The sequence below is a fragment of the Lampetra planeri genome, chromosome 30, assembly GCF_965212315.1.
Source record: "Lampetra planeri chromosome 30, kcLamPlan1.2.h2, whole genome shotgun sequence".
In the NCBI taxonomy this organism is placed as follows: domain Eukaryota; kingdom Metazoa; phylum Chordata; class Hyperoartia; order Petromyzontiformes; family Petromyzontidae; genus Lampetra; species Lampetra planeri.
The window spans coordinates 4,580,831-4,595,638 of NC_136136.1; the positions used below are offsets into that span (position 1 = coordinate 4,580,831).

At 51.3% G+C, this 14,808-nt stretch overlaps 1 protein-coding gene across 3 annotated transcripts in view; it reads right to left on the reverse strand.

Annotated features, from left to right (window-relative positions):
* Window positions 1-767: 767 nt before the first annotated feature.
* Window positions 768-14,808, reverse strand: part of PYGL (glycogen phosphorylase L) — a 51,555-nt gene continuing 37,514 nt past the window's right edge. For all 3 annotated transcript variants that reach the window (XM_078608496.1, XM_078608494.1, XM_078608497.1), the window contains 12 exons: window positions 14,598-14,690; window positions 13,092-13,238; window positions 12,497-12,660; window positions 11,937-12,051; window positions 10,944-11,045; window positions 10,486-10,633; window positions 8,490-8,548; window positions 7,114-7,255; window positions 6,112-6,319; window positions 4,662-4,796; window positions 3,801-3,867; window positions 768-2,655 (listed from right to left, as the gene is read on the reverse strand). In XM_078608496.1, coding sequence (XP_078464622.1) covers window positions 2,488-2,655; window positions 3,801-3,867; window positions 4,662-4,796; window positions 6,112-6,319; window positions 7,114-7,255; window positions 8,490-8,548; window positions 10,486-10,633; window positions 10,944-11,045; window positions 11,937-12,051; window positions 12,497-12,660; window positions 13,092-13,238; window positions 14,598-14,690 — 1,548 coding nt within the window. In that variant the 3' untranslated portion in view covers window positions 768-2,487. The remainder of the gene's footprint in view (window positions 2,656-3,800; window positions 3,868-4,661; window positions 4,797-6,111; window positions 6,320-7,113; window positions 7,256-8,489; window positions 8,549-10,485; window positions 10,634-10,943; window positions 11,046-11,936; window positions 12,052-12,496; window positions 12,661-13,091; window positions 13,239-14,597; window positions 14,691-14,808) is intronic.

The following is a 14,808-nucleotide window of genomic DNA, read 5'->3' on the forward strand; positions in this document are numbered from 1 at the left end:
AAGCCACTGCACTGGTTCCATTTAGGCACATCCATATTGCAAGTTACTTTTGAGTTGAAGCTTTGGCAGTGCTGGTCAAAAACATTTTAAAACTCACAGCGTTATAGATTTTTGAAAAAGAGACAATATAAAATAAGCTTGGCCAGCAGGAGACATTGATACAAAATATATATTAAATGCAGACCTGATTCCGACAAATATAAATAATGGGAGTCGAACATATTACCATCAGTGGCCTTGCTCTGCCATGTGGAAGGAGCAGTAAGCAGAGGTCTGTCCACACAAGAGGACGACTGACGGTGTGACGGGAGGACTTAAATGAGAGAAAAAACCTAGGTCTACAGGAAGTGATGGCCTGTGAGAAAAAGCGGAAGAATCTTCTTGGTTCTTTCGGTAAAGTCACGTAGAAGGGAAATATTAAAATAACATTATTTCTTCAGCTGCTTAAAGTTACGTAGAAGGGAAATAATAAAATAATATTGTTTCCCTTCTACGTGACTTTACCGAAAGAACCAAGAAGATGAATCCCTGCAGTCACGAAAGCTTTAGAGTGGAAGAAGCTGAAGAGATTCATCCAGCCTCATCGCCAGCTGCCACGTGGGGACGGAGGAGAAGAGGAGATGATATCCAGAGGAATATTGTCTTCTGGCATTCATGAACCAGGAGCTCGACATCTGCTTCACCGTTGACCTGTCCATTTGTGGATACTGGATAAAAAAATCTATCTGATAAAAAAAACACAATTTTAAAGTGAGATTCAACATAAGTTCATGATGTTAAACTTGACTTTTATTGCAGTTGCTTTCCTAAGCATACAATGTGATTGTCTCACGATCTAATCAAAGATAATTGCTTTAAATTGGGCATGGGGGGGGGGAATTCTACATCTGGAGCTTTTAAATGAAGTGAAATGCGAGAGTGTAGCTGCGTAATTGCGTAGCAAATGCTTCGACTCTTGCCCCACTAAACATCACTGTTGATCTTGTAACAATCCACCACGTTTGTTGCATAAAAAAAAGCGTCGGCTTTTGTTCACCAATCTAGCTAAAGCTAAGAGACTGCCGCTTAATGAGGCACTGCGCGGATGATTTATGACGTCTACCGCGGCGTTTTCGTAATGCGTGAACCGGGATTTGCAATCACGGGTAAAACCCCGAGCTGTCGTCAATTTAGCGGGCGGCACGACTGAATTGATGCGGTTATTGCACAAAAAAACTACCGCGTGTAGAGGCCAACGAGAGTACACTCTTCACTTGGATCTAAATGAGACGATGCAGCGTCGCAATCACGTCTTTTAATTGCGACGGCTGCTGATGGGTAATGACTGGCGACCTGCAAGAACAAAAAAACGAAGCTCAAACTGGCGACAGTAAAAAAAAAGACCCATTGTATCCAATTCCCAGAAGCGCAGCCGCTGTGTTGCAACTGTTGGCTGCTGCAATGCTCCTGTGCGCGTGCGCGTCTCCAAATGGGAAAGGAACTCGAAATCGTGTTTCGGTTATCTGGGCGAGAGCGACGATGGGGGGCGGGCGGCACGCTGCGGAAATTCAAGTTAGGCCAAAAACACCTTTGTAAAAGGCACAGCACGCTCACCCATAAATCCGTCTCGGTAACTCCTACGAAAGGAGGACTTCAACCCAAAACAGCTGTGGTCGACACACCTAGGCAGTGTGGTCCCAGGCTCTCCGACACGAGGTTCAAGATAAGATAATTGAGAGTGCTAGAAATACAAGACTTAAGTGCCTTTTGGTACAAGAGGTGCTCCCTATGCCATAGGGGGCAGTGCGAGCTTTTGATCGTACATCAGCGTGCCAGGGAGTGCGGGTTGGTGGAGGCGCGGAGCATCTTAAGAACAGTAACAATGCATTCTGTCATTCCCTCTCGATGTTCAAAATGTAGCCCCGCAGCAGCCTACAACACCTGACATGCATGGCGGTTGCCCATCCAAAGCACGGTCCGACATCAACTCGAGTTAGCTGTCCGATGAGATCCGGGGGCATTCTGATGATTTGGTCAGGGGGTGCACTTCAGCCAAAATAGCATTCATGTCACGGTAGTGACATTTAAAAGGTACGGCAGTCTCACTGCAGTGGTAAATTTAGAAAGCTCACACGGTGTTCCAAAACGTCACTTTAAAGTGTTTTTTTAATATCTTTTCTCATCAATGAAACTTCAAGCTTGAAACACAGCCCGGGACACGCAGCATAGGTCCGTGTCCACAAGAACGGCAGCCATTTGGTTGTGTTGCATCTCTTATCATCGCTACACTACGCTTGCATCTCAGGGCAATCTCGCCTTTACCTTCGAGTGGGCACCGAATGTTACCCACCAGGTGGCCACCCTTCCCGCTCCTCTTAAGTTTACAGCCTCACGCAACAGCGAGGGACAGGGAAGCGTTTGCGATGAGATTTGGGGTGGGGGGGGCAGTGGGGGGGGCACCAGCTGCCGGAGGATAGAGGGGCTCCACCCCCCAAACTCCCCGCTCGTTCACGGGCCGGCGTTGTGCGTGGGCGGCTCGCTGGGGGCGGGCATCTTCACGTGGGACGGCTTCACGCCCCAGATGTCGTGCGCGTAGTCCGTGATGGTGCGGTCGCTCGAGAACTTGCCCGAGGCGGCGATGTTCAGGATCACCTTCTTGGCCCACTCCACGGGGTTCTGAGCGGGCACGGCGTGGGCACAGGAACAGCGGGCGCTTAGTACGAGTACCCCCCCCCCCCCATCCCCTCCCCCCCCCGACAGGGGCACCTGATTGCGTTAAATAAATTAAAAAAGGACAAAGGTGCAAGCCTGCAAGTGTTTGCTCGAGTCACTGTTGGTGGTGGAAGGTTCCTCCACAAGAGGGAGCTCGAGGTCTATCTCTTATGCTGGCCAGACAACTTGGAAGAGGTGGGAGAAGCCACACTTTACCCCACCACGTGATCCGAGTGTGGTGGGGGTATAGAACGTCCCACAGAACCAGACATCACAGAACTACCTAAAATTCCTTCAAGCGACCTCTGCTCGACACAGCAGGTGGCACTACTTTCCCCACCGGCACCGCTATGGAAAGTAACCTTCATCTCACGACACTAAAACTGATGCGTTTTAAGTCTCAAGAGCTATAATTCATCCGAATTAAGTGTGCAATAATAACATTTTAGGCGATGAGTTTATGATGAGTGTGGACGCAGTTAATTGGTAAATCGGGCCGAGTACCAATTTTAATCACGGCGATGAAACGAGCAAAATGTTCGAACCAAGGATCCGAGTGGTGTCAGCTCTGCGCTCTGATCTCCGAGGGCATCATGATTCTCAAATACATTGGCATGGGAGAAATCCCTCCAGGTACTGGTGTGTCAGCTTGTTTGCAACTTTGGAAAAACAATCCAATAATAACCATACAAAATCCAATCTTAATTTGGGAGCTTTCGTGACTGCAGGAATTATTCTTTGGTTCTTTTCGGTTAAGTCACGTCTAAAAATAAAATAAATCAAAATGTGTTGTTTTATTTTGATTTATTATTTTATTTTTAGACGTGACTTAACCGAAAAGAACCAAAAAATACATACAAAATCCATCATAAACGGAACAATCGTGTAGTTGTCTAACCACAGTTCTCTATATCACTTCATTACCTCCTGCCTGTCAGTCCGTCACATTAATTTTGACGGTGATCTAAAACAAGGAGGACCCACAGTGCACTTTTTTAGGAAATGACGATGTTTTGTTGCAATATGGAGCAAATGGCGAGCGTGCTTCTTACGCGTTTTTTTTGTTATTCTCTTGTTTGAAACTCTGAAAGAGCCGTGCGAACACTCACCCCGTAGAGCTCGCTGACCTTCTCCTGGCACTTCGCATAATCCTCGTAGTCCGCGAACACCTTGAACCTAGCGCGATTCACAAACAGAGCGTTGAGGACACCGCTAAAGATCAACGCTTGAATCCCGCCGACAAGCAGCCTTCATGATGGCGCACAGTATTATTTGTTTGCTCTATTGTTGTTAACAGTCGCTCCCATTCAAAACTATGTCCGGCAGTAAATGTTTTTAAAATCTTCATTAATATTAGATTTAGATGGGGCCCAGTATTCATCGTTTCGAAAACGACAAGGTGCCAATTGCAGTCAAGTGCCAGCTCAAACCTTTAGACACCAAGAGTCTACTGTGCCCTGTCCAGTGGACATGGCCTGGTTTTTAAGAGCACACTTTACATATCCTTGTTTTTTGTTTTATCCGGGCCACCGCTCCGTCTATTACTTTGGATAAATCGAGAGTTGGGACGAGCAGCCGATATAAAACAGATGACTTTTTTTTCGTCAATTACTCAGATCGATTTAAAAATGGTGCCCGCCCTCCCGCCACCACCACATCCTGCCTCCCGAAGGTGGGAAACCCCCCCCCCCCAACAAGCCACGCTCAGCACGACGCGACCGACAATGTCGTCACCAAAATCCGCTCATTGCCTCCCCTTCCAGCGGCACATAAAAAACGAGGCGAGATTTTATTTTTTTACCACCCAACAATTTTAACGATTACTTCCGATTAGTCGAGCAATCGAACCCGACGTTTGGTACGGCGAGCGATTACTTCGGCAAACGGGTGAAACGTGGCTCTTAATCGCGAGTCGACTCTTGAAACCCGCGTGGTCCCGATGCCGTGCAGAAGTTGCCAAGGGGCAGCACCTGTCGTGGTGCATGAGCATGTTGACGATGTCCTTGAAAAGGTCCGGCTGCTTCGGGGAGAAGAATCCGCTGCTGATCTGATCCATGACGACTTTAAGCTCGGGGATCTTGTCGTAGTACTCCTGAGCGTTGTAACTGAGTGGGGCGGAGAGGGTGGAGGGTGGGGCAGGGGCGGGGGATGACACAATTTAGGAAAATCCGACGACCTGGTTCTATGGTCGATGGTTATAGGAGGCGCCATGAAGCCTCCAGTTTGATGGAGGGGGATACATTGTCGGAAATATATCATTACCCCCTCAAGGTAAAATCTCGAATGTCAAGTTGTCCACAACTTTGAGCTGTAAGTGGTTACGCAATTGCATCAACGAAATAACCTTCATTAGGGCACACTTGTTCGTTGGCATATTCCCACCCTGCAATCTGCCGCCACTGACAAGCCTTTGGCTGTTGTTGTCCTTGGAACAGAGCTGCGTGGCTTAATGGACCTTACTGGCTGAAATAAAGTGAGTCGTATATAACCAGCTACAGCTTGCCATTGAATTCCAAGATGCACAAAACAGACCACACTAAATTTGGCGTCTCACTTAAATGTCTGGAAATCCGGCTCTGCGAATTTTAAAACGTAGTTTTGCAACAAATATTACCGCCCCTTAGCAGAGGATTTGGAAAAGTGCTGCCCACTTAGCGAGCTTGTGGTGAAAAATTGTCACTGGAAGGGATCTTGGAAGTAGTTCTGCAATGTCGCCTTCTGCCGGCCGTTGTCGAACGCCCAGAGCAGAGGTCGCAACCGGGTACCCGATACCCGTACCCTACCCGATACCCGGCTACCCGTACCCGGCCGGGTACGGGTACCCGTTTGTGACCCTGGTGCGGCCGGGTACGGGTAAGGAATCAAAACCCATTTGCGACCTCTGGCCCAGAGTGCGCGTCACATCGGCAGCAAGGCTCGGGCCTCGACAGAGGAAAACCGACCCGGTACCTCCTGAACTGGCTCGGCATGGCTCGGCATGGCTCAGATGTATAGTGGAAATAAGGTATGACCGGGGTTAAACTAAACTATTTTAATTTTACAAGGCGAGGCCCACCGAGCTACACAGTTCTTTTTCAGAAGCGACCTGGCCACAAACGACAACTCAACAAAGTGGCTTATCACTTGGAAATGTAGAGCAGCCAAATCCTCTAAACGCACGTTGATTCTGAAGGTCCGAGGGAAGAACCGGAGGACCCGGAGAAAAATTCCACGCACTCGTGGAGAGAGAGAGAGAGAGAGTGAGAGACGCAAACTCCAAATATACAGGCGATGGGGTTGGGATTGAACCCACGACCTGGATACCAGGCGAGGCAGGTAACATCTCGCCACCGTGGGGGTTCCTCAAACGAAAACTACAGCACGGCGGGGACGGTTTCTTCTCCCGGTGCCGTGGGTCGCTTGTGACCCCGCCCCCCTCACCCCTTCACGCTGAGCGCCTCCACCTCGTCGACGCGCAAGCCGAAGATGAAGAGGTTCTCCTCGCCCGCCTCCTCCGCCATCTCCACGTTGGCGCCGTCCATGGTGCCGATGGTGAGCGCTCCGTTCAGCATGAACTTCATGTTGCCCGTGCCAGACGCCTCCGTGCCGGCCGTGGAGATCTGCTCCGAGAGGTCCGACGCCGGGATCACTGCGCGCACACAAACACAGACACGCAGGCAAAGATGCCCCCCCCCCCCCCCATACAGCCGTCGATAGCCTGTTGTGTTGGAGGTCTACATGGGTAGTGAATTGATAAAAGGGTTGTAACACCATCACAGACAATGTATTGTAGTCACTGCTGGTGACTCGAAAGGGCACGACGCACGCACTATAATAGGTATACAGAGACACAGGAAATACAGAGATCCCTCCCCCCCCCCCCGTATAGCCTAACAAGACTGTAGGGGCAAGTGATGTTAGCGAGCACCTACGGAGGCCGGCACGGCACACGAGGGGGTGGCTGGCCAGCACCACGCCCGACTGCATTTGCCTTCCCAACGCCGATGTCTACACATCCGTACCAGGCACTCATTCTAGGCACAGTCGAACTAGGGCAGGCCCAAAGCCGATTCAGATAATCGCCGCTGATGTTTTCCATGGCTGGCAATCAAACAGGTCTGCCGGGTTCATAGCGCACCAGAGTTGAAACACAAATACCGATAACCACCATTCGTAGCTTTGTGACAGTGGACGTCACCATGGCGCCTGTGCCGGGCCAGGTGCTATTTTGAGGCCACGTGAAGTGTCGAAGGCTCGCTGACAGGAGGTCACGGGACAGACCAACGCACACGCACACACACACACACCAAACGCGCGCGCAAAATGCACGCGTGCACTTGTGTGTGAGCGGCCTGTGACGTGTGGATACGTTGAAATGAATCTCAACGAGGACGTCACGTGCTCAGCCAGCTGGTCCAGCGGAGAGCGCTGGCCCGTGCTCACCTTTCTCTGCCAGGGACACCCGGTAGTTCTCCAGGAAAATAACCTTCAGCCTGTCCCCCACAACCGCATCGTTGTTTACGATGTCACCGACTGCGGTGAAGAGCTTTATGATCATCTTGGCCATGTGGTATCCTGGAGCCGCCTGTCGATGGGGCAGGTTGGTTGGAAACAACGAGAGAGAGAGCGATGTTGTGTGTACGTACAAAGTCAGCTTTGATCGAGGTGCGCAGTATCTTGACTTAAAGTTTTGTGACTGCAGGAATTTATATTCTTTGAGTCTTTCGGTAAAGTCACGTAGATAGGTTCTAAGAAAATAACAAAAAACTACGACGTTTCGATCGCAACACAAGCAGTCCCCCCTTTTCCCCATGACGACCGCTTGTGTTGCGATCGAAACGTCGTAGTTTTTTGTTATTTAGTTAATTTCTTTGAACCTATCTACGTGACTTTACCGAAAGACCTAAAGAATATGTGGGCAGTATTATCGGTGCTAAAGCCGCCTGGAGCTGTTTTCCATATGCTGGCAGGTGAGCAGAAAAAAAACCTTCCACTAAAATCGAAATCTTCAGAAACATACCCCTCATCAACGTTGACACCAGAATGACAATTCGTCAACGATGACTGAAAGCTGAGGATGCGGTGGCGCAGTGGGTGAGCGTGCTACACTATCAACTGGGAAAGCCCAGTTCGGTTCCCAGCCACTGCTCACATCGGCGCTGGGCAATATCTTAACCAGTGCTTGACACCCCCTTTTTTCACGAACCCATATTGACCAGCAGCATGGTGAAGTGTGGCCAAACCACCCTCATGGCCGGCAATGTGTGGGGGGAGGCCATCATCCAGCTGTGGATTGATACAGGGCTGTACGTTAACATTGACTCATTTAAGCAGCGCGTAAGTGAACCGATACATCTTTCAGTTGTCACGGGAAGTTGTTTCAAAGAACAATAATAGCAACATGAGAATAGCACAATACATTTTAATTACGTTGCAGTGATGAGGTTACGTGAAGCTCACACGGCTTCTGCATTTGTTTACCTGGAGTAGCCCCTCAATGGGGCTCAAGACATTTTCTCGGGAGAAATTTGGATGCTTGGGCCAATTCCATTTCAATAACATTTGTGTGTGTGTGAGGAAGCCAGAGTGCCCAGCGAAACCCCCACGTATATGAGATGAGCGTTCAACCACTCCAAAGGTTCACAACACACAGAGTGGTTCACAGCTCACAAAACCAACTTTCCGCCGTCTTTCTAGCTGTGTACAACACTGCGCTCGGTGGGTTTGGGAGTTCCACACACGCGTGTGCGTGTGTGTGCGTGATCCTCGCCTCCACAAACACTGGACTGACAGTCGAGGACCACCACGCCCAGACGTACCTTCCCACCGATGATGATGGTCCTTGGGACGAAGGATTTGCTCGGTGCCTTTTTAATCCCTGGACACAGAGGGGGCGCACACACCACACGTTTCACCATGCACGTATGTTGAACTTCTTTCGCACCGCACATAGCCAACCGTGCTCATCGGAGGTGCGGGGGGAGGACTAAACAGAAAGCAGCTCGAAAGAAATTAATTTGCAGTCAAGCATTTAAGAGTGCATATAGCGCCAGTGGCTTCGTAATTGTAACCATCAGTGACACAGAAAGGGAGAATCGCAGGTGTTGATAAGTAAGCAAAGACAAAGATCCCTCGTGTAGCTCTAAACGGACTGTTGGGGCAGGTGCTGACAGTGAGTAACCTATGAAGGCTGACACGGCACACGAGGTGGGTGGAAGGCCAGCACCATGCCCGGCCACCTTTGCGTCCCTGGTGGCGATGTTTTACACACCGCAACAGTTACTCATTTGAGGCCGAGTTGACCTAGAGGAGGCCCAGAATCAGTGCAAAGAATTGCCACTGGTATTGTCCGTGAGCGGCGAAGCAAACTCGGGTCGCCGGGTTTTAAGCGCAGCAAGCAAACCGCTGTGTGCCACCTTTTCCGCAAAACACACAAGCGCACACGCGCACCAAACATAAGCTGGAGCTTATTGGTCACCAGATACCATCGGGCCAGATGTTCGACATCTGCTGCCAGTGCTGCACGCGAAAATTATTTCAAACGCCGCCTGTTGTCGTAAGCGCTGGCCATGAAAACGACGCGTCAGTTCGCATCAATTCAAATTTATTCTCGCGCTCGTGATACAAATGGTGCGGGTGAGAATTGACTGCGTACAATTTGTGCAAATTACATGCCGACGATATGCTCTTGTTACATGTAGGCTAATGGCGCATGTAAACAAAGACACGCGGGACAGATTGTGTGTACCTAGGGCAGCTGTTGCTTCCAGCGGACTGGAGGCAAAGTGATTCCAAACAACGAGATGGATGAGAGCAGCAGGTTGGACTGATTTTAAATGAAACCAACGAACCAATGTGTCCGAGAGTAGAAAGTTGTTAATCGGTGTACATTACCTGCTACGACTCATGGATCCGAATCATGGGCATTCATGAAAAATATTGACCAAAAACCCCAAAGTGTCTAAAGTAGCCCAAGAGAATTACACGGAGAGAAGGAAAGAGCACAAGGATTCGAGAAACAAACACCAGGTGAATTCCATAATTCTAACTGTGCGCTTGGACAGGACACGTTGCAAGAAGGGATGATGGTTTTGAGGTTGATGACCGAGTGGCAGCCAAGGAATGGAACACGCCGAAGAGCACATCCATGGAGGAGATGGAGCGATAAGCTCTCAACTTGTACATAGGTATGAGGTGGATTATTACATCGCAGGAGAGTGAGAGGACGGAGGTGGCTTGTGGAGGCCTTCATCCGGCAGTTGATTGACCATGGCTGCTGATGACCATGATGGTGGCGAGGAGCGATGTCAAATTATTATTTTACATTTGTCTACCTAGGAAAGCCTCACAGAGTGTCGTGGCAATCTTGCACGAGGGCGCTGCCAAGTTTTTGCAGTTGGCGGGGGGGGGACAATCGCTCCCCGTGCGTGATCCCAAATTGACTAATTCGCTGGCAATCGATCAAATGTGGCTAATTTGGACACCGGCGCACAAAGCCCCGCTCTTTTGAACGACGTCACGAGGCCACGAACGTCCGCTACGCGCAGAAGACGGCGCACGTAGCATTTTTGTTTATGGGTTAAAGGAAACCGCAACATTAACCGCGATCGTCCGCAACAAGCGTTCGCCGCCGGGACGCGTCTCCCCTCCGCGGAGGGCACTGTCATCTTCGGCGTCGTCGTCGGCGTCGTCGTCGGCGTCAGCGTCGGCGTCGTCATCGTCGGCGTCGTCCCACCGTCACGTGCGCGCGCACCCTCTCCGTCACGCCGCGCCCTCCCTATCGAGCGGCGTGCCGCGGACGGCCCCAAGTCTCACGGTTGTAGAGCGCGATGACGTGCAGGCAGTTGAGCAGCTGCCGCTTGTACTCGTGGATCCTCTTGACGTGGACGTCGAAGATCGAGTCCGTGTTGATCTGCACGCCGTGATTAGCCTCCAGGTAGGCCGCAAACTTCACCTTGTTCTCCTGAAACGCGGTGGGTGGGGTGGGGTGGGGGGCATGACGGGGGACGGGAGGCGGGAGGAATCGCCGAGCGAACGAGGAGTGGGATAGTTTAGGATATGGCAGTGACGCTCGTCGGGATAGCGACGACAGCAACCGCTTTAACACGGAGCACATTTTTCGGTGACCCTGTGTTCGAAGTAGACAAATGCAAATATCAACCAAAAAACACGACACATTCCGTCAATGCCGCGTAGTACAAATGCCATTTAGAAGGGCCATAGCTAGAAATGTCGCCTAATATAATTTTTTCTCTCCTTTTAAATCATCTCACCTGCTTAACCTGAAGGATGTCCCGGATGAGCCGGGGGTCATTGACAAACTCCTCCAGCTTTCTCAACTGTCCCAGGTCCTTGATGAAGTCTTCGCCAATGCGCTGATAAAAAATATACAAATTACAAAACATTCCATCGCAAGTCCACCGAGCGAGCTTCCAGTCACACAACTGTCATCTCAAACCAATGTTCCACCACCAAGGAACATTTGCATATAATCGCCGTCTAATTTGCATTTTAAAGCGGTCTAAACTATTTTAATTTTACCAAGTAAGACCCACCGAGCTATGTAGCTCTTTTTCAGAAGCGACCTTGCCACAAATGATAGCTCAACGAAGTGGCTTATCACGTGGAAATTTATAGTAGCCAAACACATTACTCTAAACGCGTGTTAATTCTAAATGTGGAGGGTAACACCGGAGGACCCCGAAAAAAATCCAAGTGACCACAGGGAGAGGCACATGCAAACTCCAAATATACAAGAGTCGGGAGATCGAACACATGAGCTCCTGCATATCAGGCGAGGGAGTTAACATCTCGCCACCGCGGTCGATGCTTAAATAAGCAATTCTATGCAAGCGTCGCGAGCAAAACAGTTTGTTTTATTCTGTGCATCGTCACTTGCCTAAAAAAATCCTCATCCAAGTCCCAAGACTGTTTTAGGAAAATCCTGCCAAGCTATCGTAGTGGGGGGGGGGGGGGGGGGGACGTTGCTGCAATCCCGATTGAGTAATTTGCAGGGATTTAAAAAAAAAAAGGCACCCAAGTCGGGAATCGAACACAGGCCCATTTCATTGCTGTGATGCATGAGTGTCACCGCACCACGCTACCCTGCGACAAATAGAGGTGAGGAATGGGAGAGACTGGAAACAAAGTAGAAGACAGGCTGAGAGGGAGAAAGAGCGAGCGAGAGCAAGAACGGAGCCGCCGTGAAGAGGCACGGGCGTGGATCTGTGGGGACGGGAAGAGGGGGCGGAGGCCGAGACACACACCTCCGCGATGGCGTCGGCGAGGCTGGGGTTGCACATGACGAGCCAGCGCCGCGGAGTGATCCCGTTCGTTTTGTTCTGGAACTTGTCCGGCTCCATCTCGTAGAAATCCTTAAATCTGGACATGTTCAACACCACGGCCATACGAGTATGCACGCGTTTACTTTTTTTCTTTCACCAGAGAAGACTCGTCGAGTCTCTAGACCACACGCGAGCTTGCTTGCGTGTGTGTGTGTGCGCATGGTGTAGGAGGCAGGATGGGCAGTTGGAGGCAGTCGCCCTCCAGCAACCGTTAAGGATGGAGGGGCGACGCTCGCAACAACGAGCAGAGCACTGGGCGGCTAAAGAAGCATCCAGTTGGTGCATCAGCCAGTCACCTCAGCAAGTTAACCCACAGCACCTGGGTCCGTCTCATCACCTGCCACAGCGAGCCTCGGACACTTCCATGCGAAAGCCTCGTGAGTGCACCTAGCCTGGCACAAGCGCGGTGGCGATGTCTCTGGCGCTCAGCGGCGGCCGCTGCCGCCGTCGCGCGAGTGAGCGAGCGAGCGAGCGACGCTCACATGGACTGCTTGATGATGTCGGAGTGGATGCGAGCCACGCCGTTGACGGCGTGCGAGCCCACGATGCACAGGTGCGCCATGTTGACGCGCTTCTCGCCGCTCTCCTCGATGAGCGACATGCGGCCCATGCGCTCCATGTCGCCAGGGTAGAGGGCGCACACCCGCTACGGCCACGTCGGGGAGACACGGGGAGGGTGGGGACACGGGCGGACACGTCGGTATGGGGACGCGTGCGCACGGGGATACGGGACGCGAGGACACGGGAACACGGAAACATGGGGGACATGGGGACACGGGGACACAGAGACACCAGGACGTGGGCACAAGGGGGCCATCACGATATGCAGACAAGGATGCACAGGGATGCGGGACATGGGGACACGGGGAGAGGCGGATACGAGCTTACATGGGAACACGGAGACGTGAAGATACGGGGACACGATAATAGGAGGATGCAGCGTCTTCGGGATACAGACAGTGGCATACATAGTCACAGACACACGGGGGCGATGGTGACACGGGGTCACTGGGGGACAGAGGAACACGGAAGCGGAGTCGCTTTCAAGAGAGGCGTTGGCGGCTCCGAGCGCAGTACCTCCAGGTGCTTCATGTTGATCTCATAGATGATGTCGAGGTGCCGCGGCAGGAGGTTCTCCATGAGATGCACGGGCCAGCGCTCGAGGGCCTCGGGAAGCACCGTGTGGTTGGTGTACGCGCACGTGCGCACCGTGATGTCCCACGCCTGATAGGGCGCACACCGCGAGCGTGGCAATAAAACAAATGTTTTAACAGGTAAGGCCCACTGAGCTGTATAGCTGTTTTTCAGAAGCGGCTTGGCCACAACAACCGCCATTCACCACTAGGTGGCGGTGATTTCACCACGGTGCTTGCGCCAGACTAAGTCCACTTTAAGGCCACGTTAAGGCCACGTGAAGTGTGTTGCGGCCAAAGGGTGCTCAGGACGGGTGCGAGGGGCTGGTAACCCCTCCACGCTCAACCTAAGGACCACTACGTGGGATAAAATATCTATCCTTGGCACCCCACACACACGCACATACACGCAGACACGCGCATGATTGGCATCTGGGCGTGGGCCTCGGTGGATTGCAGGTCAGAGCCCTGAGCAGGCACCGCTGAGATGCTGGGTTAGAACCTGGGGCGAGCTCTGCCCCGTGGTCAGAAAAAAATAAACCCTCGACACATCCGTCAATAGTGCTGCCTTGAAGAGAAAAGTGTATACAAGGCAGCGCAATTGACGAATGTGTTGAGTAATGGTTGTTATTCGTGCTTGGTGCACCGCTGATAACGCAGCACCACCAAATAATTTGAGGTCACTTCAAGGGATTCTCAGCGTCCCGAGTTTAACGGTTTGCGATTGGACGGAATCGATCACATGCAGCTACATTTTTACTTGAAACTCATTAACTGCGTCCTGAATCTAGATTTGAACTGCGTCCTGAGCGTGTCGAATTGCCAAATATATAAACTACGCTCGTTCACATGTGGTCAGTTAATGGTGTCAGCTCGGTCATCCAATGACTGCACAAACAAACAAAAAAATCACTCCAGAGGGCAGCACCTTCCCACCCAGCATGCTACACAGCACCGTCGGTAGCGTGACATTCAAACTGATACTTTACATTCTCAAAAGGCGTGAGTTTAGTCAAATCAGGTTACAGAACCAATCTCGATACGAAGGTCATGGTTGATTGTGCAGTCACTGGTGACTGGGCGGACGCCATCAAATTCACTCCACGTGGCTTAAATCACAATCGGCTACCGAGGTTTGAACCCAGGTTCTCGGCTGTGCCTTTAAACTACGGACGACGAATACTCAATAGGTGGTGTTTGGCCAGTGGCCGAGACGAATAACAAGAGTGGTAGCTGCAGGAGAGGTGCTTGAGACGACATCTGCTTGTCAGCAGGCACTTTGCGGATTGTTACAGTGATGGGCTTGGGCAAGGCCAACATCAAGCAGTGGATCGATCATTGCTGATGATGATTACGATGGCGGGTAGCTGATACAGACTCATGACGATGGATGTTTGTTTCATGGGCGAGCGAAATAGAAATGTGAGGGGGGGGGGGGGGGCCTGCTCGCCTTATCCCAGTCCAGCTTCTCCACATCCAGAAACACTCGCATCAACTCCGGGATGACCAGCGATGGGTGGGTGTCGTTCAGCTGGATGGCGACCTGCGGTACACGTGGAAACATTTTTCGGCGAGAGTCGGAATACGGTCGAGTCTCGATCGTCCGGGTTGGCGGATCACGCACACACACACATTCGCGATATTCCCTCCCGACCTGCGGG